This window comes from Colias philodice, chromosome 1 (genome assembly GCF_061535455.1).
Source record: "Colias philodice isolate Cphi_HAF_F1 chromosome 1, ilColPhil1 Martin Lab GWU primary, whole genome shotgun sequence".
In the NCBI taxonomy this organism is placed as follows: Eukaryota; Metazoa; Arthropoda; class Insecta; order Lepidoptera; family Pieridae; genus Colias; species Colias philodice.
The window spans coordinates 2,691,484-2,717,090 of NC_143086.1; the positions used below are offsets into that span (position 1 = coordinate 2,691,484).

Consider the following 25,607-nt stretch of genomic DNA (forward strand, 5'->3'; position numbering starts at 1 on the left):
TATAGTCTAGTTTACATAGCTGGAACTCAAATCTACTTATCTAATTTTTTTTTGAGCACTACACCAAAAACTAAAAAATAACGGTCGTTTTCGGCTGCAAAATCACGTCACCTGACTTTAACGTGTGTTTACCATGACATGTAATAATTCTCTGAAAAGTGTTTCCATGAAAAAAAGTTCTCTAAAATGTTAAGATTGCTTAGATAAATATTACACTGCATTAGGTTTAAGCATATAAAAATAAAACACGATTTACTTCAATCTGAGACGTGGGAAGTATAGCTCCCAACGTTTTAATAAGGGTTAAGTGTCAAAGGGATAAAAAACATAAGTTAGGGTCAATGAACTTCTCGTCAGTCGTCAATCCTAGACGATATCTCCAGTGTGTAGATATAAGCTTCTTGGATAATAGAGTAATCAAGAAGCTTATATCTAATCCACTGGAGATTGCACTATGACCATTAACTTGTAACAAGAAAATATGACGTTGAATGACGCCTGTATGTTTTTTTATCCCTTTCACACCTAACTTGGCAAGTTGGTGTGAAAGGGATTAATTAATTAATAAAAAAATTAATGGTCATAGTGCAATCTCCAGTGTATTAAATATAAGCGAGGATATAAGCTTCTTGAGAGTAATAATATCTCTTTGACACTTTTGCATAGAATAAAAATAAACATCCTTAGCAGTCCACACTGGCGATTTACGGGACTCCTTTCGTGGCGCGTACTCTTCTCAATCTTAAACAATTTATTTTAGCGCCCTCTGTTTACACACTGAGATATCAATGTTCCGAGGTGAATGCTGGTCGGCGCGGCCGGCGGCGATCGGCGGGCCGGGCAGGCCATCAACCAAGCGGCGTGCCAGCCAACCTTTACTCGCGAATGTGATCGATAGCGAGGTGTACGAGTACTTAGATTGTGCGTGCTGGTTAGCGTTCGGTGGGTTCAAATATGGCTCTGTTCAAGATTACCACTTCAAAATTAGTAGAAATACAGGTAATTAAAAACTTTAATATTAGTGTAATTCTTTGCTAAAAATATTTTCAATACTTTGTAACTAGTACATAACCTTTCAGTCACATTTTCGAATTTGAAGTTATGTAATAAGAATAAAACTATTTTAAGATTAAAGTGCACTAACTGTGCATTTTTCAGAAGATCTCGTGTACTAAAAATAGAACGGGAATATTGGTATATTATTTGAACAATGATTTTAAGTACTTTATGCTCAGTCGCTGGAGGGAAAAAAACCGCCTTAACTGGGCATGACTGTGAATTATTTCTTGAATTCAGAAAATCATTCCAATTGTTTTGATATATTTCAGACTAATATGTAGTAATTATTTAATGGTTAGGTAAGTTATACTGAGTATTTTTGTGGGCATTATATTATAACCTAAAAAATTTTTCAACTGTCTTAGTAATGATGAATAAAATCAGGATTCGTTAACGCATGTGCATTGGTTAACCTTATTGTACTAAATATTATCAATAAAACTGACTTTATTTTCACAAAATAATATAGGTAGGTATTAAGTACCTATATAGATATGATTACATAAAAGTTTGTTACGTTTTTTTCTTTGGTAGGATAGGTAAACCAATTCCATTTATTTCATAGTCAAAGTGACGCTTATCAAATGCTTTTGGAATCGGAGGAGAAGGAAATCAATAAGAATTGAAATTTTAAATTTTTGAGTGTCATTATTTCATAAGAAAGCATCTTTTTTAGTATCCTCAAAGAAATTTGGCATTATATAATACACAAATGATGTTTTTTTAAAGTGATTAGTCGTAGGTTCACCTATGTAAAAAACTAAAGTAGGTAGGTACCTACGCCTGCAGAGTGGCAAGAAAATAATACGAGAACTTCGCAGTTCGCATAACCTTTAATTTTCCACGCCAAACATAAATATTTTCGACTTCGCCTAACTAACTATATGATTTCTGGTAAATAGGAGGTACGTAACAAGTACCTATTCCATATCAAATCTTTAATACCTACTCTTCGTTTTATTATTAAATATAGTAGGTAGGTAGGTATGTATTTTAATTATTTATAAAGACAGTACCTACTAGGTACGTTACCACTACTATAGAATTCCACCAAGAATTCCACAGTAATTAGCCATGTCAGCTGTTTCTTTTTAAATCATAGAACATCGTCATAGTCTATGCTTGTAGAATGTAGACTGTAGATGTAGGTATCTACTATCTATCTTATTATATTTATCTAGCTTATGTAAAATCACAAATGCAGAATGCATACAGTTGACCATAATCAACTTAAACGTACCGTGATTATAGAATACTGTGAATATTATTGAAATTAAACGTCATTATCGTCATTGTGGATTGTAGGTATGTACTTACATTTACGTAACCTTGACGTAAAAACGTACCTATGTAGTGAATACGTACTTCCCGGTGAGGTTGAACAGAAACCTCCGTATTTAACATCGTAGGTACCTACCTAGTAAAAAAAAATGTTGTGTGGTTTTATGAAACCACGGTAAAAGTGAAACTGTTCGAACGGTTCCGAACACTGCTTTGTGTAGCGCATGTCGCGTGTCGGTCGGCTGCCGAGTAGGTATACCTACTCGGCAGCCGCGATACACGCGACATGCGCTACACAGACCAAAAAGTTTGAGACGATGTAATAAAAGTTTCACTTTAAAATTACAACATGTGGGATTTTCAACTGCAACCAATGCAGCTTTGGTTGGACGAAGAGTAAATTGATAGGTAGCCTAGTTGAATTGTTGTGAATATTATGATTGACGGGTAAAAATAGCAAATTCCAAAGTTATCGTAATTCATAAAAATTCACCTTAAAATCAAAGCGTGTCAAGCAATCAGGCGACATGATAAGGCCGTATGCGTGATAATCTTCTGAATAATCACGTGAAATGCTTTTGTACACTTATGTAACTTGCAACAAAATTCGGGCCTTAACGGTACAACCGTACATAGCATGTCTTATGCCGTTACTTTTTAAAAGGCCTTAAGGTTCTTGTGGTTTGTGGAATCCTTTATTGAAAGTGTAGAATGAGTTGTTTTCTGCTCCTGTTTATTAGTGTATTCATTTATATTCCATTAAATATGATGTCTTTCATTAAATAAAAGTTACGTTCTACCAAATCTACGCCGATAGCATAATATCACCATGAAATTGAATTCATAATTGAATTGCTTTATTGTTTCTGTGCTGTTGCATCCGAGCATTATCTCTATCAAACGAGTATCGATATAATATCACAGTCCTTATCGAATAAGCGCATGAATTTATCTAAAGCCCGTCAAAGTTCACGACATTCACGTCCTCTGTGTCCCTTTTGAGATAAAGTATTCAAGATATTCTAGATTATTATGTACGCACAGGCATCGTTATCTACGAAGTTCATATAAAAAAAATATATAATGAAACTTTTATTTTATGAATCAACATTTATAAAGCTTTTGGACAAGGAAAGTTGTCCCTAGGAGACAAGTTCCACTCAAGATCTAGAAATGAAACCATGTCTCTATCTTGTATCCGACACAAAAATAATCACGTCAATTGGTAATAACAACAAACAACAATATAGGTAACAAATTCAAAAAAATACTTGAATTGTGAATATTTGTTTTGGGAACGTCGGTTAAAAATTTAAGCTCGTAGATCGTATAAAAACATTATGATACAGTCCCAAGCATTGATCTTGAAACAAAATAAACAACGTTTGTGTGTGATACCACGGACTTCTATAAATATATTTGGATCAAGAATATTTCTGAATAGGTGGGAATATGTTTGATATCGTTACGATAAAAGTGGCTTTAAAACCTTTTATAAGATAGGTAGTGGAGTGAAAATGAAAGGGTTATTTCAAGCATGGATTAGTATAGGGCATGTATAATTGTATAGGTTATCAATAGATTCCAAGGAGGCATCAAGAAACCCTAAAATATGTTTTTTTCTCGCGAAAATATGTTTCTCAATAAAAAACAATACGATACTAAAAAAGTCGATGAAAAGAACTTACTACGCTATAATTATTCAACTTTTCCTTTTTTTCATTGACATGTGCTTTTCAGACTGTAGTGCTCAGCGGTAGGTTTTTCTGTATCAGTATCTATATAAGCATTTGTATCAACATGAATGCTCACCGCATTGCGATAAACCAAAGACATATATTATTTAATTTACGCGATAAAACATTTACGCCACATTTATAACATTGTTACCACACATTTTATACATAGGTACATGTATACGTGTATAGTTATGTACCTACATCTGTACCTACTAGATTAATTTTTTATCAAACTCTGAGTTCAGCGTATTTAAAAGGTATTCAGCGTATTTAATCTACACATGAATAAAACTGTAGATTGAAATTACTGTCTGCCCGTATTGCACACAAAAACAAATGGACAGATTTTGATGAAACTTTTTTGTTATAGCTTTTAGTCGTCAAATTATTTTGAAGAATTTAATTTGAATTTAAATCATATAAAGTTGTTTCATTGCGATTCTGTGACTATCTCAACCGGCAGATTGAATATTTTCTTAAATAAAAATATAAATTTTAGGCACTAATTAATTATCCATAACGAATGGAATGAAAATTTACTTTAAAGTTTAAATATTCTTCAACATTTTGTGTTTAAATATACCAATCAATCTCCTAGTAAAATATAATACAACAATGCGTTTATATCAATTTCGGATTATGTGTTACAAGCTAAGGTTACAATTATCATTTTCCGTGATAGAGTTTTTACATGGTCATGACCAGCCAGACAGGATAAGAGTTACGTATTACGCGCAATTGTGTACATTTTATGTAAAGAACAATAGCCCATTATGTAAATGGAGCGAAATTATTTCATTAACAGTTATTTTGAATTAAATAAATCTATATCTCATTCTATGATTGTGTGGATCATTCTAGAACATCGCTATCTTCGCTTCGGCGAATCTAATAATATCTATGTCAAAATCAGGGATTTTTGTTGATCGATTGATATAACAATGATACAGGTACATTTGGCAACTACACATTTAATGTTTACTTATTGTAACTCCTTGAATATGTATATGAAATCAAGTATGCAATATTTGTCCCTAGGGACATATTATTCTGAATAATATCTAGGAATAGATAACTATTATAATTAACTAGAATCTTCGTTAAGAGAACTTCTTTTATAATGACGAAAGTTTAAAAACATTCAAAGCTTTAAATTGGAACAACTTTTTAATAGGACACTTTAAATACAACACGTCATGTTTTATGAAGTATACTATATTATTTCTAATGTAATGTCCTGATAATGTAGCCAACGTATCACTTGATTCTTGTAAAAGTAAAACATATTTATTATCAGGTAGCAGACTTAATATCCATCCATATTACCATCATAAAGCTGAAGATTTTGGTTGAACGCGCTAATCTCAGGAACTAGGCGTCCGATTTGAAATATTCTTTCAATGTTTGATAGCCCATTTATCCAGAAAGGCTATATGCTATATATCATCACCCTAAGACCAATAATTATCGTGGAGCAGTGCGGATAAAACCGCGACAGCACAGCTAGTTTTTTTATATAATTGCAGACGTGCGTGTGTTGTCTGTAGAACACTGGATAGTGTTCGCTGTATTACACAGTATTGCGTAACTACGTGCCCCGACCAAGGTTATTCTCGCTTCAATGCTACCAATATTTTGGCGCCTGATTTTGTCGTGCTGACGTCGATATTCATTCGTGTTTGTGAGATCCATTCTTTCTAGCGTTTAGTTGAAATAATGTTACCAGGAAGAAGCCAATTCTTAAAGGTATTGGTTTTTGTTTTGGTTATGCTTAATATTACCAATCGTTTAAGTAACTTCTTTACTGTAATTTAATTCGTTTTTTTCTTGGATAATCGTTCTAGAATATACTGGAATATTTGTATATTTAATAATGCCCGAGACATTTGCCAGTGTCGGAACAAAAGCGAAAATCTGCAAAACAAATGAAGCCAACAAACCGTTTACAAATTAGATTTTGAAGTGGCTTCTTCTGCTCTAGATTTTAGCAAATTAAAAAGAATGATAAAGATATAAGTAAAATACGGTAAAGCAAAATAAAATTGGAATAATTTTTTGGGGTTTGCAATTCATAATAATTAATGGAAAATGATTTGATAGTAGAAAACAATTAAGAAACTTTGCAATCTCTCAGTATTGCAGGCATGCTTAACAATCTGTAGTCGATATATAAAAGCTGTTCTATTTAGAAATATATTACTCTCAGATAAAGCAAAAGATATGAAAGGTTGAAAGAATTCATTTCATTTTTCACAGACCCATTTTCGATGTACATTGCGCTTGCGCTATGGCCTGTTTTACTTTTCCCCGTTTCTATAGGCTGTATCATTTCACCTACTTATAAATAATTGGCACTTAAGATTGACCTATTTACAGAAATCCGCTTGAAATTCTAGATGAAATATTACCTGACTTGAGAGTTGAGATCGTGATCTGAAAAAAATCTGTAGTATGAATAAAAATATTTTCTATGTTTTTTTAAATTTTAATGTTAAGTTCTCTCCTTACCTAGGTATAGTTTAAATAAATGAAAAATAAAATTGGTATATTAAAGAGCTACCTACCTTTGTTACGTAAAAGCACAGAATAGTTAATAGTACAGATAAAAGTAAAAACTCATATTCAAGAAGAAAACGCTACTATTTGGTGATCTTTCTTCTAGAATATTCTAGATCAGAATTTGCAGAACAACATATAATTTAATTCAATTATTTAATTTTTTCCCGAATAATACCAGATTCGGATATAAATAATACTCCTTATAATGTGTTCGTGTCCCTTATTGACTGTAAAGTGTAAACGTATGCTAATCGGGTTTATTCAACTTCGTCACATTGTATATGCAGGTGATAAGGTTTTTACGGTACATGATTCTAAATGTCGCTGAATAGAAATTATTTATACAGTTTAAAATTAACTTAATACATACTTTTACTCCTCGTCATTTGTATTGTCGTATTTTGTGTATGTTTTGGGTCAATTAAAATTTTATTCTTTAGAAGACTTCATTTGTATAATAGTTAATCGAAAAAACTTAATAAAATATTTATGGAAATGTTTTCTTAAGATAGCGTTTTGTATACAAATGATTTTACTATTTCTCTACATTTTTTGTAATGTTTTTATATTCAACTTATCAAATATCTCTCGAATAATCGGATAAGTTGTTAAATAACACGAAGAAGCGAGACTCTATTAGGTATATAATAATATAATATTATCTCAGCGGGCATGCGCCATAAGCATTAGGCATCTCTCCTAATAGCAGGTAGATGGCAGTAGGCCTAGGTTTCCCCGGGGCCCGGATTGACCTACAAATGAGGAACGTGAGAAGTATTAATTTTCTTACAGAAAACTATAATAATTTGGATGTATGTTATTTTCTTTATTATAACTATTCAGATAATAGATAATAAATAATAATATATTATAAACTGTAGATCTGATTCAAATTCAATGTTCTGTTTTGATGTACATATTTTCATTCCATCGTTTTAAAAGTACCTAACTACCTATCAATTTGAAAATGTTACAAAAGAAAATAAAAATAATCTGAAGGCAATAAAATGATTCAATTAGTTTTCTTAATCATTTGTACTTTAAACTGCAATTATCAACTTAATGCATATTTAATTAATAGGTCTATCAATCCTCCATTTAGCCAATTAAAATTGTATTTGTAATCAATTTTAAATGGATTCATTTGTTTAACATACGAGCTAACTAGAGCAGGTACGTGTTCTTAATTATTTGCAGATAATGACTAATTACCTACTTTATGTGTGACTTTATAATATTTACAACGAATAAATGTTTCAATGTCTTTTCATGATTGTGAGTTTTGACACATTTTACATAGCCGTAAATATCGATCTAATAAACGGACGCGACGTCGCAAAGTACCTGTTCATTTTATCAGAAAATTGTCTCATAATTATTCAGTAATCTGTATAAGTAGCCTTGTTGAAAATACTCTTTAAACACAAGTTACAACACAGCTTCTTCACGACATCCATTCACACTAACCGTCTAAATGAAAAGTCTAGACACCTTTCTTACAACGCAAGTATCATACAATAACTGGCGTGCAATTTGAGGAATCTGTCAGCAATAGTTGCGGACGGATGCGGACACAGCTAATCAATTACAGCAGCGCGTCGAGTAAGTCATTGTGTTCCAACAATGTCAATTGTTTAAACTCTGCTCCTTTGACCCGGCTGCTGATCGTTTATCGCCTTCGGTAATAGGTTATACGAGATTGTGGCCGTGTTTTGTTTCATTGCTTCAGGTAGATGTTTGTTGTTATGTGGATTTTTTAATTGAATCTTCTATAGGCGCATTGAAAGTAAAATTTCGAGGTCGCGTCATGGCGATACCGTCACGTCATCGTAGGCGACGATTTTGGTATCTGTTAATAATTTGCCAAAGAAGTCTCACTTTTGACACGTGTGCTCGGCACACGCGCTCATTTTTTCGCACTATAGGAAACGCTTAGCCGAGATCTTGTTTTGTTAGCTCAGATGAGGTCTTAGATAGAGCGTGAATCTTTAGGTACCTGTTCACTCTTCTCTGGAAGTGTAGTTAATAGTTATGTTATAATTTTGGCTTGGATATACATCTGCGTTTTACCGCTTAGTAGAAGCGACACGGATAAAATGCAGTTAAATTATAAACAATACCGTTACTGCACGCTATGTTAAAACCTCGACCTGTTTTTAAATAATACCTAGTACTTAATGCATAGTGAAGAAGGTAGTGCTTTTGATGCCGTCCATGTTTCATTTTAATCAGTTTTTTTGTTTAAATTTTTCCTGTGAAATAAAGGTTAAAAATGCAACTTAAGTGAGTTAAGTTTTAGCTAAAGTGTATCCTCTACTTAACAATTTACGAACATTATGCCCTTGTACTCGTGCAGTGAAGTATTTTTCCTCAATACAAAATTGATTTCAAGGAAACAAGCAAAGGTTGAAACCTAAACGTTGGATTATCCAAATAAAAATTTCCTTTGAATGTACTTTGGCCTCATAACCTAATAAGTTGTATGTTGTATTTTTCATCCGGTATTATCTAAGTTGACCGCCTTGAACAAACCGGTGTTCCTCTAAGGCCAGTGCCTTTGTTACTATGATGTGTCATTACCCGGTCCTCATTGATCATATGAAACTATCTGTATAATATTATATAGGTGGAGAGTTTGTTTGCTTGATCGCGCTAATTTCAGGAATCATGGGTGTGATTAGAAAAATCATTTCACTGTTAGATAGTCCAGCTGTAGGACGACGCGTCGTCACGTTAAGACCGGTAGTAACGGAGCAATCCGGGTAAATCCACGGGGCACAGCTATAATCGTATGTATGTTAGTTGTAACATCCATGTCATTGCTTTGAACTTGAAACACAATTTACCTGTTTTTGGATTCAGTTGTGATAACATATGGTTATTGGCTAAGTAAATTGGTATTCACATATAGAAATAATCCGTAATTAGAGGAAGTATAAACATTGTGTATGTACAATTATAAGGACTCATTGTGTATGTTATTCTACCCTACATAGATAGTGACCGAGAAACGTGTAAATTATAATAGTATGTAGTTATTTATACTAGGTAGTGACCACGAGGTACAACTTAAGATTTTATTAGGATTACAATATAGAATAAACTTAAACTGTACTAGTCCATGTCCATTGTCCATGGTGTCAGTTTGGAACATGCTAACACATAATATGTTTTCTTTTGTCTTATAGAAAATATGCCCAACGGCAACGATTCTGCTCCGCAACTTGAGTGCGGAGAACACGAACCTGAAGAGCGTTCTTCAAGATAAGATTCCCAAGGAACAAGAGAAGATCCGCGAATTCCGCAAGAAACATGGCGCCACCAAAGTTGGAGAGGTCACCGTTGACATGGTGAGTGATCAGTCCTTAATTCTGTAGTTTCTTTTAAAAATACATGTTACAAAAAATTGCTATGAAGGTAACTATAGCATCGTCCAGTTCTGAAAGTTCTTAGGTTTTGTTTTCATTTATCTCCCACGGATACATTTCCTTTTATACATATAGTCAATTCAGCCCTAGTGTAGTGTTTATTTATTTAACACTAGGTTTCCGCCCGCGGCTTCGCCCGCGTAGTCAAAGAAAAACCCGCATAGTTCCCGTTCCCGTGGGATTTCCGGGATTACATCATTTTCCCGGGATAAAAAGTAGCCTATGTCCTTTCTCGGGTATCAAAATATCTCCATACCAAATTTCATGAAAATTGGTTCAGTAGTTTAGGCGTGATTGAGTAACAGACAGACAGACAGAGTTACTTTCGCATTTATAATATTAACTGTATGGATTTGCGTGGGTTGAATGTATTATGTTGTCACTTAACAAAGTTTATAAATACTACCTTTGCATATGATAATTCTAGTAGGCAAAAATGAAATATTTATAAACAAAGCCAACGATTCAGTTCTTTGAAGTTGATCATGAAAAAATATTTACTAAACTCCGAGGTGTCGCATTTTGAGCTGTAATATTGTCAATTGAATTAACATCCATGGAAGGTTATACTTTTTACATTTAAATGTAGGTAGGTATATTAATATTAAGTTGTAAATTGAAAGGCAAATATGAAGAAAATTGATATTATTTGGAGGTTGTTGAACCGCCAATAACCTGTCGTAGAGTGTATTCGTACAATTACAACAACAAGTAACTTAGAGGGTTCATTATATGGTACAGATAAAGATTATGTTTCGAGTTCTTTCGGTCTCACCGCTATAGAGGAGTATTACAAAGGATATCATAAAGTCCATTTTCAATTATCATTATTTTCCTCCTATTACGTGCAATGCCATGAGAATTCGTTCCCAGATGTACGGTGGCATGCGCGGTATCAAAGGTCTGATCTGTGAGACCTCCGTGCTGGACGCGGACGAGGGTATCCGTTTCCGCGGGCTCTCGATCCCGGAGTGCCAGAAGGCGCTGCCCAAGGCTAAGGGCGGGGAGGAGCCGCTGCCTGAGGGGCTTTTCTGGCTGCTGATGACTGGCGAAGTGCCCACCGACGCTCAAGTGCAGGCCATTTCTAAGGAATGGGCTCAGAGGTAAGTAATGACGACAATGTGAAATTCTTTTAGTGTAATGCATATTTGGAAGTCATCTAGCCATCTAGAAACATGTAAGGGTTCGAAGCAGATTTTTTAAGGACAGAAGAAATGAGACTTGGTTAAGCTACGGTTACCACGGCCATCAATTGGATGCGTGACCAACTTTTTACAGTTGCTCTTGTACGGAATCCTTCTAGTCCGACTCACATTAGATTAGATAGATTTTGTTCACTTATTAGTTATTTATAATGTTTGTACCGGAGTTGCTCTTTCGCATATACCATACTGTACCCTCAGTGTCGTGAGTTCAACTCACATTAGATATTTTTTTAAGCTAATGCATAGCTTCTATCGCGGGCCTTGAGTGCGGGGACCGAATCCAGAAATTTCGTAACGAAAAACCTTACGCTCCCCACTCCGACAGGCGCGGAGGTGTGGCTTGAAGGCATAGCAATTAGCATGCAATAGCTTTACCGCGGCAGTCCCCGAGTGCCACACGTCTTTTTTTTATTTATAATTCGTGTTGGTGTGCAGAGCCGAGCTGCCCGCGCACGTGGTGACGATGCTGAACAACATGCCGAGCAAGCTGCACCCGATGTCGCAGTTCTCGGCCGCCGTGACCGCGCTCAACAGCGAGTCCAAGTTCGCGCAGGCGTACGCGGAGGGCGTGCACAAGTCTAAGTACTGGGAGGTGGGTGACACTCGAGTTTTAGAAAAAAAAATTAAAATCATTGCAATATTTCGTCATAGCAACTTCACAAAGAAGGGGCTCACAGAGAACTAAAAAATAATGTTACCGCCATTTTCCAGGACGTCTTAAGTAAATCTCAAGTACTTAGAAGTACTGGGAGGAAGGGATGCTGTCAATTATAAAAAAAAATCATTTCTCTTATTTGACCATTATAACTTCACAAAGACGCGCTCCTACAGAAAAAAAAGACGGGTTGCACTCCGGGAGTGCCGGCAGAAGTGAAAACTTGATTATTAACGTTGAGCATGTTTGATATTTTGGAATGGTATCCGTCTTACGCTTTTTCGATCAGGTCACGTGTCCTGACGCGAGTTTAAGATTTTATACCCATTACAGAAAAAGTGCTCAACGCCGCTAAAGAAGTTTTCACTTAAAAAATTATAATTTTACCCCCATTTACAATACGTAATAACCTTTTTTCCCTACAAAAAAAAATAATTCCCACCACTTCCAGTACGTATACGAAGACGCGATGAACCTCATCGCCAAGTTGCCCGTGATCGCGGCGACAATCTACCGCAACGTGTACCGCGACGGCAAGGGTATTGGAGCCATCGATGAGGCGAAGGACTGGTCCGCTAACTATTGCACCATGCTCGGCTTTGAGGACCCGCAGTTCACTGAGCTCATGAGGCTGTACCTCACTATTCATAGGTGAGTGAGGGAATAAATGGGGGATAGGGGAAAAAAAGTGAAGTCCCATGTCCCCTAGTGGGGTAAGGGGCAGATGCATTATACATCTGTTTCACTGATCGATTTTCTTTAGGGACAAGTAGGTGATCATCCTTCTGTGTCCTGCCAGACCGAGACATTTTTTTTCTTCGTCTCCACCGGGAATCGAACCCAGGACCCCTCGGTGCTACGCTCACGCGTTAACTACTGTACCAAGGATAGGGAAATTGACATATAACATTCGGGAAAATTTTGGGATACAGTGATGAGATTATACTTCACTATTCAAGGCGAAAAGGGAACAGAAAATAAAGAAACAAAATATTTAAAAAAGGGGGAAATATTGTGATGAGATTGTACCTCACTATTCATAGGTGAGTGAGAAAGGGATATCACAGGTGATATTAAAACTTGGGGAAAATGGGTGGACTCTGGAAATTCTATATTTTTGTTAAATGGAGTGTTGCGCAGCTCACTGAGCTGTACCTTGCTGTAGTAATCATAGGAGAGTGGGGAAAGGAAAACAAAATGAAAAAAAAATGACTCAGTTAAAGTTTAATATGTGACTGTAACTTACCATGTATACATTAAAATAGAAGTTCAAGGACATTTTGGTTGAGGTAGCCTAAAAATATTAAAAAAGAGATGCTTACATAAAAGTACGGTAAGTAGTGAATTTACTAGGTGAAACTTGATATGTGACACTGAATTTTATATATAAAAAAAAAAATCAATTATTAAAAATTTCAGACACTGCGTTAAGTTGATAATATCTATAGTGATAAGTATGCAGACTTTCATTTAATCTGTTTATCATACATTCCCTTATCAAATAACATGCTTAAAAACGAGACTTACAACATTGAGTTCTTCCCAAAAACTGCTTTTTAGTTTCTAGCATTGCGAATGTATTGCTTGATAACCATGCATGCTTAGCTGATGCGAATTTCTTGTTTGTGTGTATGTCTGTTAATGCGATTGCCATTCATGTGTGTATTCAAGTGTAATATTCAAGTGTGCTTTAATGATAATTTCTACATAAAATGTGAAAAGGGGTTCTACAGATCCTGTTTTGTTGATTGTAACTAATATTTTGTAATTAATTATTTATTTTAAAGAATTATTGCGTTGGAAATAGTGAACTTTATATTTAACATTATATGTATTGCAATTTTTATTAAACCGATTTAATAAATGAAAAATGGCGGGCTATATGCGTGAAATGTCATTTTGACAGATAAGCCAAATATCGTTTATAAAATTCTCACTGTAGCAATTAGTTACTTAACTTTAAATTGAATTTTAAATTCGAATAATTGTAAAGGAAGCAATGAAAGTTAAATTCACCATGAAATCAAATAAACAAAGATATATATTTCTTTGCTCGTTTCGCGGTTGGCGCGATGACGTCATCAACGACTTGAACGTTCAAATGATGATGTTCTTACGTAATAGGTGATAAAATTCCATATTAAGCGCGCATTGTCAATTTATTCCTCGTTAGTCTTGATATTGATGGTAATTTGTATTAGAACGATAACATTTTTTTAAGTATTATAACTACTTTTGTTAATGTTATATTCACTGTAGTGTTTATAATTATTACAATTTATTCATTACTAGCTTACCGTCCGCGGCTTCGCCCGCTTTGACTTAAACCTAATAAATTATATACTAAAACCTTCCTCTTGAATCACTCTGTCTATTAAAAAAACCGCATCAAAATCCGTTGCGTAGTTTGAAAGATTTAAGCATACAAAGGGACCTAGGGACAGAGAAAGTGACTTTGTTTTATACTATGTAGTGATTTTTTGTGTGACTGAGTAAAAAACTTATCGGACCTAACTTAACATATTAGTAAGATTATTCTAGTCCCACGACTTCGTATAAAAAATAAACGATCTCGCAAGAACGTCTATTATCACACCAACGTTAATACATCAAAAAGACATCAAATATATTGTTATTTTAGACAAGAAATATTTATCCTTTTGGCCTGATGAAAATAGATGATTATTGAGACTACTTGTTTTTATTAAATGGGTAACAACATATTATTTAATTTAATTAGTTTAGAAATTACGAGATAAGTAGATCTCATATCATGCATTTTCTCAAGACTCGGGAAAGTAATTTAGGGATTCAATCGTCAAGGCCAATCAGTAGTTTTCCGCAGCTAAGCAATTAATTCAGTGTTTACGAACATTTTCCTGTTAAGTAAAAAAAAAACAATTTTTAAAAACACGAATAACTTTTTGGGATTTCGGCGGTTAGTTAGACGGTAATTCAAAAATATAAAAAAATAACTAATTTACATTAAATAATTGATTTCAATGATAGTCCATTAAATTGTTAAACTTTACAACAAGTTTAATCAACATTTTTCACGTTGAACAACTTTTTTTTGTTCTTAATAAAAAAAAAACAGCATACAATAAAAAGTAAGACTAATAAATTTTAAACAAAACCAACCTAATAGAAAATTATACGACGATAATATAATAATCGTGCATTTGGCCCACTGCAAGACTGTCTAGTGATGTATGCAACACAACATCGATACATGTGTTTAAAAATAGTCGAACTAAAATAGGCCGGCACAGCAACGGCTAACTAAATTTTTATATCGTGCCAATAAATTCTAATTTGCCACTTGATCAAGGTACGACTCAATGTTGTTAGCGATTTGCTTCAATAAAATCTTATAGTAAAATGTATACACGAGGTATAACGATATTGATATGACAATGAATGAATTTTATTGATAACGGTATAAATGTAATTGGTTCCGTGTCTGAGTTATACTTTTGAATATATTTATACTTTTTTCTTGGGTTGTCTCATCTGGAATATATGCTACTAGCTCACCGCCCGCGGCTTCGCCCGCTATGTCTAAAACCTAATAAATTATATACTAAAACCTTCCTCTTGAATCACTCTATCTATTAAAAAAACCGCATCAGAATCCGTTGCGTAGTTTTAAAGATTTAAGCATACAAAGGGACATAGGGACAGAGAAAGCGACTTTGTTTTATACTATGTAGTGATTTCCCTTATAACTCGGATTCTTCGATTGTGCTGGATTAATTCATGAACGTTAATTATTAATATCATGTTATCATTTACCTGTAGTATTATTGCAATTTATTTTATTTTGCATGCATGTTCAAGATTTATAATGCTGCAATTAGGGTACACAAAAGCAACCAATTATAGTAAGTAATTTTAATTGAAGATATCTTACCAGTCTTTCTTGATTCATAAATTATGTAACTTACTAAAACGATATAATTTATAAGGATACTAGCTGCGCGGCGCGGTTCAAAATCAAGTATTTTTAATTCTCATGTGTTTTTCTAATGGTACCTATATTACTGTAAAGTTACATCCAAATCCGTCCAGTAGATTATTGGTGAAAAAGTATCAAACATACCTCCTCACAAACTTTCGCGTTTATAATATTAGTAGTACCTATATTTATACATAAATACACTTAATTGTACAATGCACTAGAAAATTAACAATAAACTTAAGGCAAATATTATATAGTTATCAATTTAAATACAATTTGGATATTTATAGCATATCAAAAGCAAAATAATAGAAGGAATATATAGCAGAAATAATTACGATAGCAAAAGCGATGCGTCATTCGTAACTAGTACGTTGGGATCAATCTTGGATGGGAAGGGATGAGGAAGAGTGTGCCATTAGTCATCGTATTTCCTCCTGTCTGTATCCGTGAGCTATTCTTATGATTGCATCTGTAAATTATATTTTGCAATGTATATCCTACTACTATTATAAAGGCGAAAGTTTGCAAGTATGGATGTATGGATGTTTGTTACTCTTTCACGCAAATACTACTGAACCGATTACAATGAAATTTAGCACACATATAGAGGGTAACTTGGATTAACACATAGGATAGGTTTTATCCCGGAAATCCCACGGGAACGGGAACTATGCGGGTTTTTCTTTGAAAACGCGGGCGAAGCCGCGGGCGGAAAGCTAGTAATTTATAAATACGTATTTTTTTGCATTCGTGTTTTCAACAAAATATTATAATATTTCAATTTTTATATTATGTAATATTCTAGTTAATTGCATGATTTAGAAAATACCTTAATTTTCCTCAAAATGTGCAATACATTGAAACAATTTATGTAGCAAAATGTTCAACCCACTATCCATACAAACTGCTTGCCTCGTCTTCTCCTTGCTAGGTGTTTTGTAATTTAACATTTTACAACTTCGAAATTTAACATTTCTCCTCATCCAAGTAAAAACAAATTTAACATACCAAAAGTCCGTGTAACCGGTCTTATTATAACTCTTTATTCGCTTTTTCACGTGTAATTACCCGCATATAGGCTTACCTGTAACTGATAAGTTTATATAATGTCGTGCCTTGCTAATTTCTGCACCGCGATCGTACATAATTTTACTGGCCTTGTAACCAATAACGGTGTTTCCTCTAAACGCGTCGCTGGACACTAAACCACGTGTAAGATTTTACACTTAAATAGTGTTTTAAACTAGCCGCTTCCCCAGAATTTATCTGATTTTCTTTTGATATAAAATAGCCTGTGTTACTGGGTAAAGATGTAGCTTTCTAGTGGTGAAATAATTTTTGAAATTGGTCCATTATTTTTTATGTAAATCATTACAATCATACATGTAAAAAAGAAATGTTCCCTCTTTGTAATATAAGTTGAGATAAATAGTTGCTTTTTCGTTTGTGTAACAAATACTAACAGTGTTTGCTTTTGGATTTTTCCAAGTATCAAATGTCTCGTTAATCGCCATACTATGCTTATCTTACGCGACCTCGAACCACCATTTAAAAGTGATTCAAGTACACTATTATAAAATAATAGTAATTGTGTATATAATATACTAGCAGTCCGTACATGTTTAAACTATACTATCTCTCAAGTTGGATCGAACTGCACATGGTGTGCGAATTTTATTATAATCGGTTAAGTGGTTTAGGAGTCCATTGAGGACAAACATTGTGACACGAGATTTATATATATTAAGATTTAAAAAACATACATAATTTAATTCCAGTTCAAAGGCTCAAAAGCAAATGTCATAAAAATCGATCCACCCTTGAATTATAAAGGTGTAGGTACTGTGTAACCACATGAGTGTATAACTAACAACTTGTAATGGACTAGTGAGTAGTGAACTAAGCGAAGTTTGCTAAACATGCGATATCGAACATTTACAGTAAAATTGCCATGTATTTGATAAATTGTCTGCATACTTATCAGCTAGTATCACATTGACGTGTCAGTGTTTCACATCTTATCGTTATCTATTACCTTGAAAATTGATAACATGATGTAGTAATTGGTGTATGTTTTTCTCAACTTTATTGAGTACGAGTAGTATTTGTATTGAGGCTATGAATATATGTTTTTGTATACTCGTATTATGTGTTTTATGCTTTTAAAATGCAAATGAAATAGGTTTTATTTGACAAAAAGTTTCTACATTAAAGACAAAATAAAGACATCAATTTATTACATAATTAATGAAGTTAACTAAATAAGTAATATCTTTGCTATAAGAATGTGTCTGTAATATATAATTTGGCTATTTAAAACTATAAAAAGATAATACATACTATATCTTGCTACTGTAATAAGTGGGCGTTAGTCATATGATGCCTCACGCATTGAGGTTATGTAAGGTGTTACGCCAAGATATATTTATATTATATTTGCTATTGTGCACATCGTTTAGGTTTTGTCCTATTTGAGATCGATTTATGTCCATTTAATTATATCAAAATAATTATGGTAATTAGTAATTACGTAATTCTTGAGAGTATCTACGGTTTTTATTTTTCTTTAAAAAAAGAAAATTGAATTAATTGGTAGGTATCTTCAACGTAATCATAATAATGTGAAGAGTACAAATCGACGACAAAGATAATTTACCATTTGTCTACCTATATCTATACTGATATTATTATAAAGAGGAAAGGTTTGTATGTATGTATGGTTTTCACGCATAAACTACTGAACCGATTATAATGAAATGAAAAAAATGAAATAACACATATAGAGGGTAACTTGGATTAACACATAGGATAGGTTTTATCCCGGAAATACCACGGGAACGGGAACTATGCGGGTTTTCTTTGAAAACGCGGGCGAAAAGCTAGTGTATTAATATAAATGTTGACGTATGGCCTTTATTTGAATGAAAATAAAATAATTTCATATTTTATTAAAGTCGTTATTTATCTACTAAAACAAGAAATATGTACGTACAACATACAAGTTTTCAATCATATTAGAAATAGACTTAGCACTTTATTTCCAATCATTTTACAAATTATTGCACATTTATGAATTAAATAATTTATTTATCAAATTTTTCAATAACTATACCTCTTGACACTAACAAAAACAGATTATTCTGTATCTATTTGAATTATATTAAAATGTATTGAACCACGTCACTAAGCTACAGTCATTACTATGTTGCAGTCAGCTAAATTACATAATATAATGTCGTGACATTCAAGACAGAATTATACAGGGTGTCCCAGCAACGGTATACTAAGCCCCAAGGAGGTTATAGTTTTGCATACGCTGAGTACGTAAAAAATACTTATAAAATTCCAGACGAATTTTTTTGACAAATAGACGAATTCTCAAAACTCTATGTGTATACCCCTAACAAGCAACCTGCTCAACTTTTCCACCCACACGTGAGCTATCGTTTAAGATTATGTTTTCATAGACAAAATGCTCACATTAGCGAAGCGGTATATGCCGGCTGCGCGAAGCTAAAGACGAAAACATGGATATTAAGGAAAAATTAAGCAAAAAATTTTTGGCGTAATTTTGTTGTTTAAGTATTTTTTACGTGATCAGTGTATGCAAAACTACAAATCCCTTCGCGCTTAGTATACCATTAGTGGGACACCCTGTATACAAATATAAGTTCTTAGAACAAGTCAGTGCAAAGAAATTAATTTTGTTTAGATAACTATTTCTGCTAAGTATAGCATAACAATGTGATAAGCTTGAATTCATTTTTATCACTGACCGTTAAATTCTGTGATTGTCTCCTTATTATTTCTCGTTAGGAATAAAATATACAAATGTCAATTTGAATTATACCTATTTAGAATTTAATCTCATAGACGAGTGGATATAATTCAAATAAGCATATACATAGTCAATTACAATAATTAACCAACCAAATAGTTAAATATTTTAAGATTAAGACCAAAGTTTGATTACCTCAATCAAAATGGCCCTCCGAACTACTCAAACCAAAACTATAATTACTTACTTGTTTTTCCTGACAGTATTTTTGTTATTCTTTTCTTAGCAAATTTTTTGACGTGACAACGTCTTATAATTCGATAGCCGGCTGCACGCACGAAAAAACATGACTCATGCGGCGTTACCTCGCTCTGAGGCGTTCCATGTAGGCTTGAAGTGCAAGCGAGAGCGCGGAACGAGCGACAAAGAAGCACAATAGGCCGTTGTCACGTTCAACTATCGTCAGTAAACCGACTTTACAGACAACCAATTTTTTGGTTTTTCCCATCTAATATCTTCTTTATTTGTCAACAGTGACCACGAGGGAGGCAATGTGTCTGCTCACACCACTCACTTGGTGGGTTCAGCGTTGAGCGACCCCTACCTGTCCTTCGCAGCTGGCCTCAACGGTCTTGCTGGACCTCTGCACGGATTGGCTAACCAAGAGGTCAGTAGTTTGATATTAAATATACTACTAGGGAAGGGAACAGGTCCCCTTAATATTTATACCTAGTAAGAGGGCCTGAACCCCAATCCAAAATAATAAAATAGGAAATAGAAATACTGGAGGTCTATAGTTAAGTGTCAAATAAGCTGGAGGTGATAGACACTACGAGCAATAATTGGTAGACATTTATTTTTATCTATCCTGCCACGTTTAAATTGCCTACAATTTTAAGATACCGGGGTGTTATCATTTTCCTATCAAACTATCGAAGTGATTTAGTTGATTTAGTTTAATGCAGCATGAAAATATTTTCAAAATGCATAATATTATATTATAGGATTGTTTCCTTGAGTTGTTTAGTTTCTTGTTCCAAATAATATTTTATATCATTTTTAACAGTTTTGTTCCACTATAACATTATATTTGTTAATTTTTACGGATGTGTCCTTGTCTTCTATCACTATTTATAATATACTAGCGGTCCGCCTCGGCTTCGCTCGTGGTACATATTTAGTATCCTATGTCCTTCTCCTGGCTCTAAACTACCTCCCTGCCAATTTTCAGCTAAATCGGTTCAGCCGTTCTTGAGTTATAAGTGGAGTAACTAACACGACTTTCTTTTATATATATAGACTAGCTTTCGCCCACGACTTTGTACGTGCATCCCCGTTTTTCCCCGTTCCCACAAGAATTTCGGGAAATCCTTTCTTAGCGGATGCCTACGTCCTAACATCTACCTGCATGCCAAATTTCAGCCCGATACGTCCAGTAGTTTGGGCTGTGCGTTGATAGATCACTATATCAGTCACCTTTGAGTTTTATATACATATATAGATTTCGGCCTTAATAATGTATAATCAATTCCTTGGTAACAGGTGTTGATCTGGCTGGAGAAGCTCCGAAAGCAAGTAGGTGACAACTTCACGGAGGAAGGTCTCAAGGAGTTCATCTGGAAGACACTCAAGTCTGGCCAAGTGGTGCCAGGATATGGACATGCTGTGCTCAGGAAGACTGATCCTAGGTAAGTAGTGTGGAAGTAGTGGTGTTCTTACAGGATGGCAGGATTCATAAGTGAAGATGGTCGTTTTTAAATAGATATATGTATGTATAAATGCTTTATACTTAACAGTGAAAAAAAGTAGAAAAAATACGGGCCTGAAATAAAGAATGTAGACTAAATTATGAGGAATGTTTATTGAAATTGATGCCAGGATTCTGATAGTCTGTGAGAATCTCTTTAAACTCTAATCTAAAACATTCAGCTGTATTATAGTAAATCTCTCTTTTATAACGTCACTTTTAATAAAATTCTGTTAAATAAAATACTGTCTTCATATTAAAATAAGTTTCTGTTATCTATACTAATATTATAAAGCTGAAGAGTTTGTTTGTTTGAAAGCACTACTGGTCCGATTTGAAAAATTCTTTCGGTGTTAGATAACCCACTTATCGAGGAAGGCTATAGGCTATATATCATCACGCTAACACCAAGAGGAGCCGAGCAATGCGGGTGAAACCGCGGAGCACAGCTAGTTACACATAAAAATCCTAATCCTTCCTTATATACTATTATAAAGGCGAAAGTTTGTATGTATGGATGTTTGTTACTCTTTCACGCAAATAATACTGAACCGATTACAATGAAATTAAGCACACATATAGAGGGTAACTTGGATTAACACATAGGATAGGTTTTATCCCGGAAATCCCACGGGAACGGGTTTTTCTTTGAAAACGCGGGCGGAAAGCTAGTGTATAATAAAAAATAAAAACATATTATCACTGTTACCTCACTATAATCTTTTTACATATATCCACCACCGTTCATATTAAATTCATACTAACCTATATATATATAAATACCTATACAACAGGTATAGGTTATATTCATACTATATAAATAAATTAATATAAATATGTGTTTTATTATATAAATACCTATACAGGTACACCTGTCAACGCGAGTTCGCGCTGAAGCACCTCCCCAACGACCCGATGTTCAAGCTGGTGGCGGCGGTGTACAAGGTGGTGCCGCCCATCCTCACTGAGCTCGGCAAAGTGAAGAACCCGTGGCCCAATGTGGACTCCCACTCGGGTGTGCTGCTGCAGGTAATTATATAAATAAATAAATAAAACACATTTATTGTCAAGAGATACATTTACAACAAAAAGAAATAAAAAGAATCTTATTCCTAAGAACTGTAATGTGGCAGTGAGTGACCTGACAAATGGAGCCAACTCAGTATATGATGGCAAGGTGATTAATACCTTACCACCACTGATTTTCAGTGACCCCAAGTGACTATTGGACTATTATGTAGTCTGACTTTAAATACAGATTTATACTATGAATTTATCGTCATCATTGTCAGCCTACACTTGTCCACTGCTGGACATAGGCCTCAGTCATGACACGCCACTGAACCCGGTCATCACTACATAGTATAAAACGAAGTCGCTTTCTCTGTCCCTATGTCCCTATGTATCCTTAAATCTTTAAAACTACGCAGCGGATTTTGATGCGGTTTTTTTTAATAGATAGAGTGATTTAAGGTTTTACGTTTTAGTATGTATATAATTTACTAGTCGTCCGCCCCGGCTGCGCCCGTGGTACATATTTCGCAATAAAAGGTAGCATATGTCCATTCTCGGGTATCAAAATATCTTCATACCAAATTTCATGCAAATTGGTTCAGTAGTTTAGGCGTGATTGAGTAACAGACAGACAGAGTTACTTTCGCATTTATAATATTAGTATGGATTATGTTTTATACAAAGCGGGCGAAGCTGCGGGCGGAAAGCTTTTCTTCTTTTTTTTTTTCTCACATCAGTTACATAAATAAGTTTACACATTTTCAGTAGGTACATATAAATAAGTGTGAGAGAAGCTAGTTTTTATATATAATTAACGCATTGCACAATATAATAGATGTGTTTTCTTGTAGTTTGAGCGAATTTTCAAAGGTACTAACTACTACATATATTATGCTATCAGCAAAAATGTTAAGTTTATTCATTATTGAGGCCTAATAGGCTATTATAGTGTTACAACGTGTTTATTTTTAAATTTTTTTGAGATATGTTTGTTTCTCTTAATTTATAAAAGAACTCTGTCGAATTAGGTTAACCTGTAATGATAGTTAGTTGTATGTGTAAATAAATAAATAAATAAATAAATAATAACCCTTTTCCAGTACTACGGGCTCAAAGAGATGAACTACTACACGGTGATGTTCGGCGTGTCCCGTGCGCTCGGCGTGCTTGCTCAGCTCGTGTGGTCCCGCGCGCTCGGCTTCCCCATCGAGCGGCCCAAGTCCTTCAGCACGGACGCACTCATCAAGCAATTGGGCAAATAAGTGTTGTGTTGTGTAGTGGGAGTGTAGTGGAGGAGTGGTGGATGTTGGTGATGTCATTGTTGACGATTAAAGTGCACACACGGTGAAGATACTATAATATTTTATATTAAGATACTGTAATATTTTATATTACAGTGTCTTAAAGAATCCGGTATCAGCGTTCTGACCATCATTTTTACCACCCACAAAATTTCGGGTCATTTGTAACAAGATGGCGGTTCTACAGGGGTTAGTACGCAATGACAAAAAGAAAAATGATGGTCAGAACGCTGATATATGATAATGATGATACCTTATGATACTGTAATATTTGATAAAATATTATAGTATCTTCACCATGTGTGACGCGCTTAGTGATCGGCGATGAGTTTTCTCGGTTAATTGTCAGTTGTATGATTGGTGATGTAATTGTTACCAATTGATAATTGTCAGGAGTTACATCGTTCTGGGTTAATTGACAGTGTAATTCTCAGTTTCATTGTCAGTTATATGATTGGTGATGTAATTGTTGCCGAATAAGTTAAGTTGGTGATGAAATTATCAACTAATTAATGGGTGATATAATTGTCAGTGATTACTTGATTGATCAATGGATAGAGAACCCATTGATTAAACTGATAATTTCATTTTTTGCAACTTCTGATCCAATCGAATTAGTGACAATTGATCGTTCACACTGAAATTACCAATACATCCACTACTGTTGAAAGGTCTAATAATTGATTATTTGTTCATACAATGAGTAGGTCACCAGCAATGTACCAAGTAATTATTGTCTTAGTGAGTTTGGGTATTCATCATAGAGCATAACCTCATATAGCCACTGACAGACGAACAAATGTTGGGTTTTGGATTTACATGTAATGCGGTAAAATTTTATTGAAATCATTTAATAAATCATGTTTTATCAATCAATTTGTCTCGGTATGTGAATGCATATCGTAATAATTTTAATACGAATATGAAATACAATTTTATTCAACTTTTGATATAGTAATTTTTTCAATAATTCAAAATGTTCTGATGTGCAATGACATTTTAGCGCTTGCGTGCTAAATCGTCATTTAGTTAAACGAATCGTCGGGTGTAAGCAAAAATTAATTCGTTTTTCATTTCGAAGGTATTTTTGTTTTAGGGTAAAATGAGTAGTATAGCGCTTCACCGCATCACACTACAATATCAATATTTATTTTGTTAGCATTAAGAGTACGGATTATTACTTTTCGATTTATTGTACTTACGTCTGTGATTATGGGAAAGCGTTTTAGATGTATGTGGTTAAACCAAAATTGATATGGTGTAGTGTGATCCTATTCAGGCAAAGCCGAGTGCTGTGCATATCGGTCAGAGTCTGCGTCACTTAGTAGTTCAATACGTAATACTTTTCTCTCATTTAGAAATTAAAGACTTTTAAACGCGATTTATTCATTATATTATTCTTTTCTCTCATTTGTTTACAAATATACACGCGGACTCGAGAACGTCGCTTACTCAGTATTTATAATGTCCATCGTACTTAGTTTCAGCCAAATGAAATGCTATATACGTATCCACATATGTATGCATCATTTCATGTTATTTATTTCGCAACGCTTGTAGTCTAATTTATTACCAAGTTACCAAAGTATTGACTATTTATTGTATCATTTTGTGAGGGTATCATTTAAATTAAACAGCTGTATTATTTCGTCAATGTAAGGTGATTTCACTAGTGTAGTCCACTGTAGCAGTGGTGTTGCGTAAATGTGGACGCCGAGCGGCGATTCTAACAGACAATACAATAAATTAAATATAGTACATTAGACATTTGTGTTTTTTTCTATGGTCCCTGAATTTCTTTATGTTTAGTATTTTTTTTTATTAATACGCTCATGAGACTTCAACAACAAACAAACAAGATAAGCATCTATGGTTCC

General features: G+C 34.1%; 1 protein-coding gene across 1 annotated transcript; it reads left to right on the plus strand.

Moving 5' to 3' along the window:
* Nucleotides 1–844: 844 nt before the first annotated feature.
* Nucleotides 845–25,495, plus strand: kdn (citrate synthase). The gene is made up of 9 exons (XM_089696186.1): nucleotides 845–999; nucleotides 9,827–9,988; nucleotides 10,940–11,169; nucleotides 11,707–11,863; nucleotides 12,378–12,577; nucleotides 20,203–20,335; nucleotides 21,211–21,356; nucleotides 22,282–22,444; nucleotides 23,530–25,495. The coding sequence occupies exons 1-9, from the start codon at nucleotides 955–957 to the stop codon at nucleotides 23,689–23,691; spliced, it is 1,398 nt and encodes a 465-aa protein (XP_089552312.1). The 5' UTR covers nucleotides 845–954; the 3' UTR covers nucleotides 23,692–25,495.
* The last annotated feature ends 112 nt before the right edge of the window (nucleotides 25,496–25,607 follow it).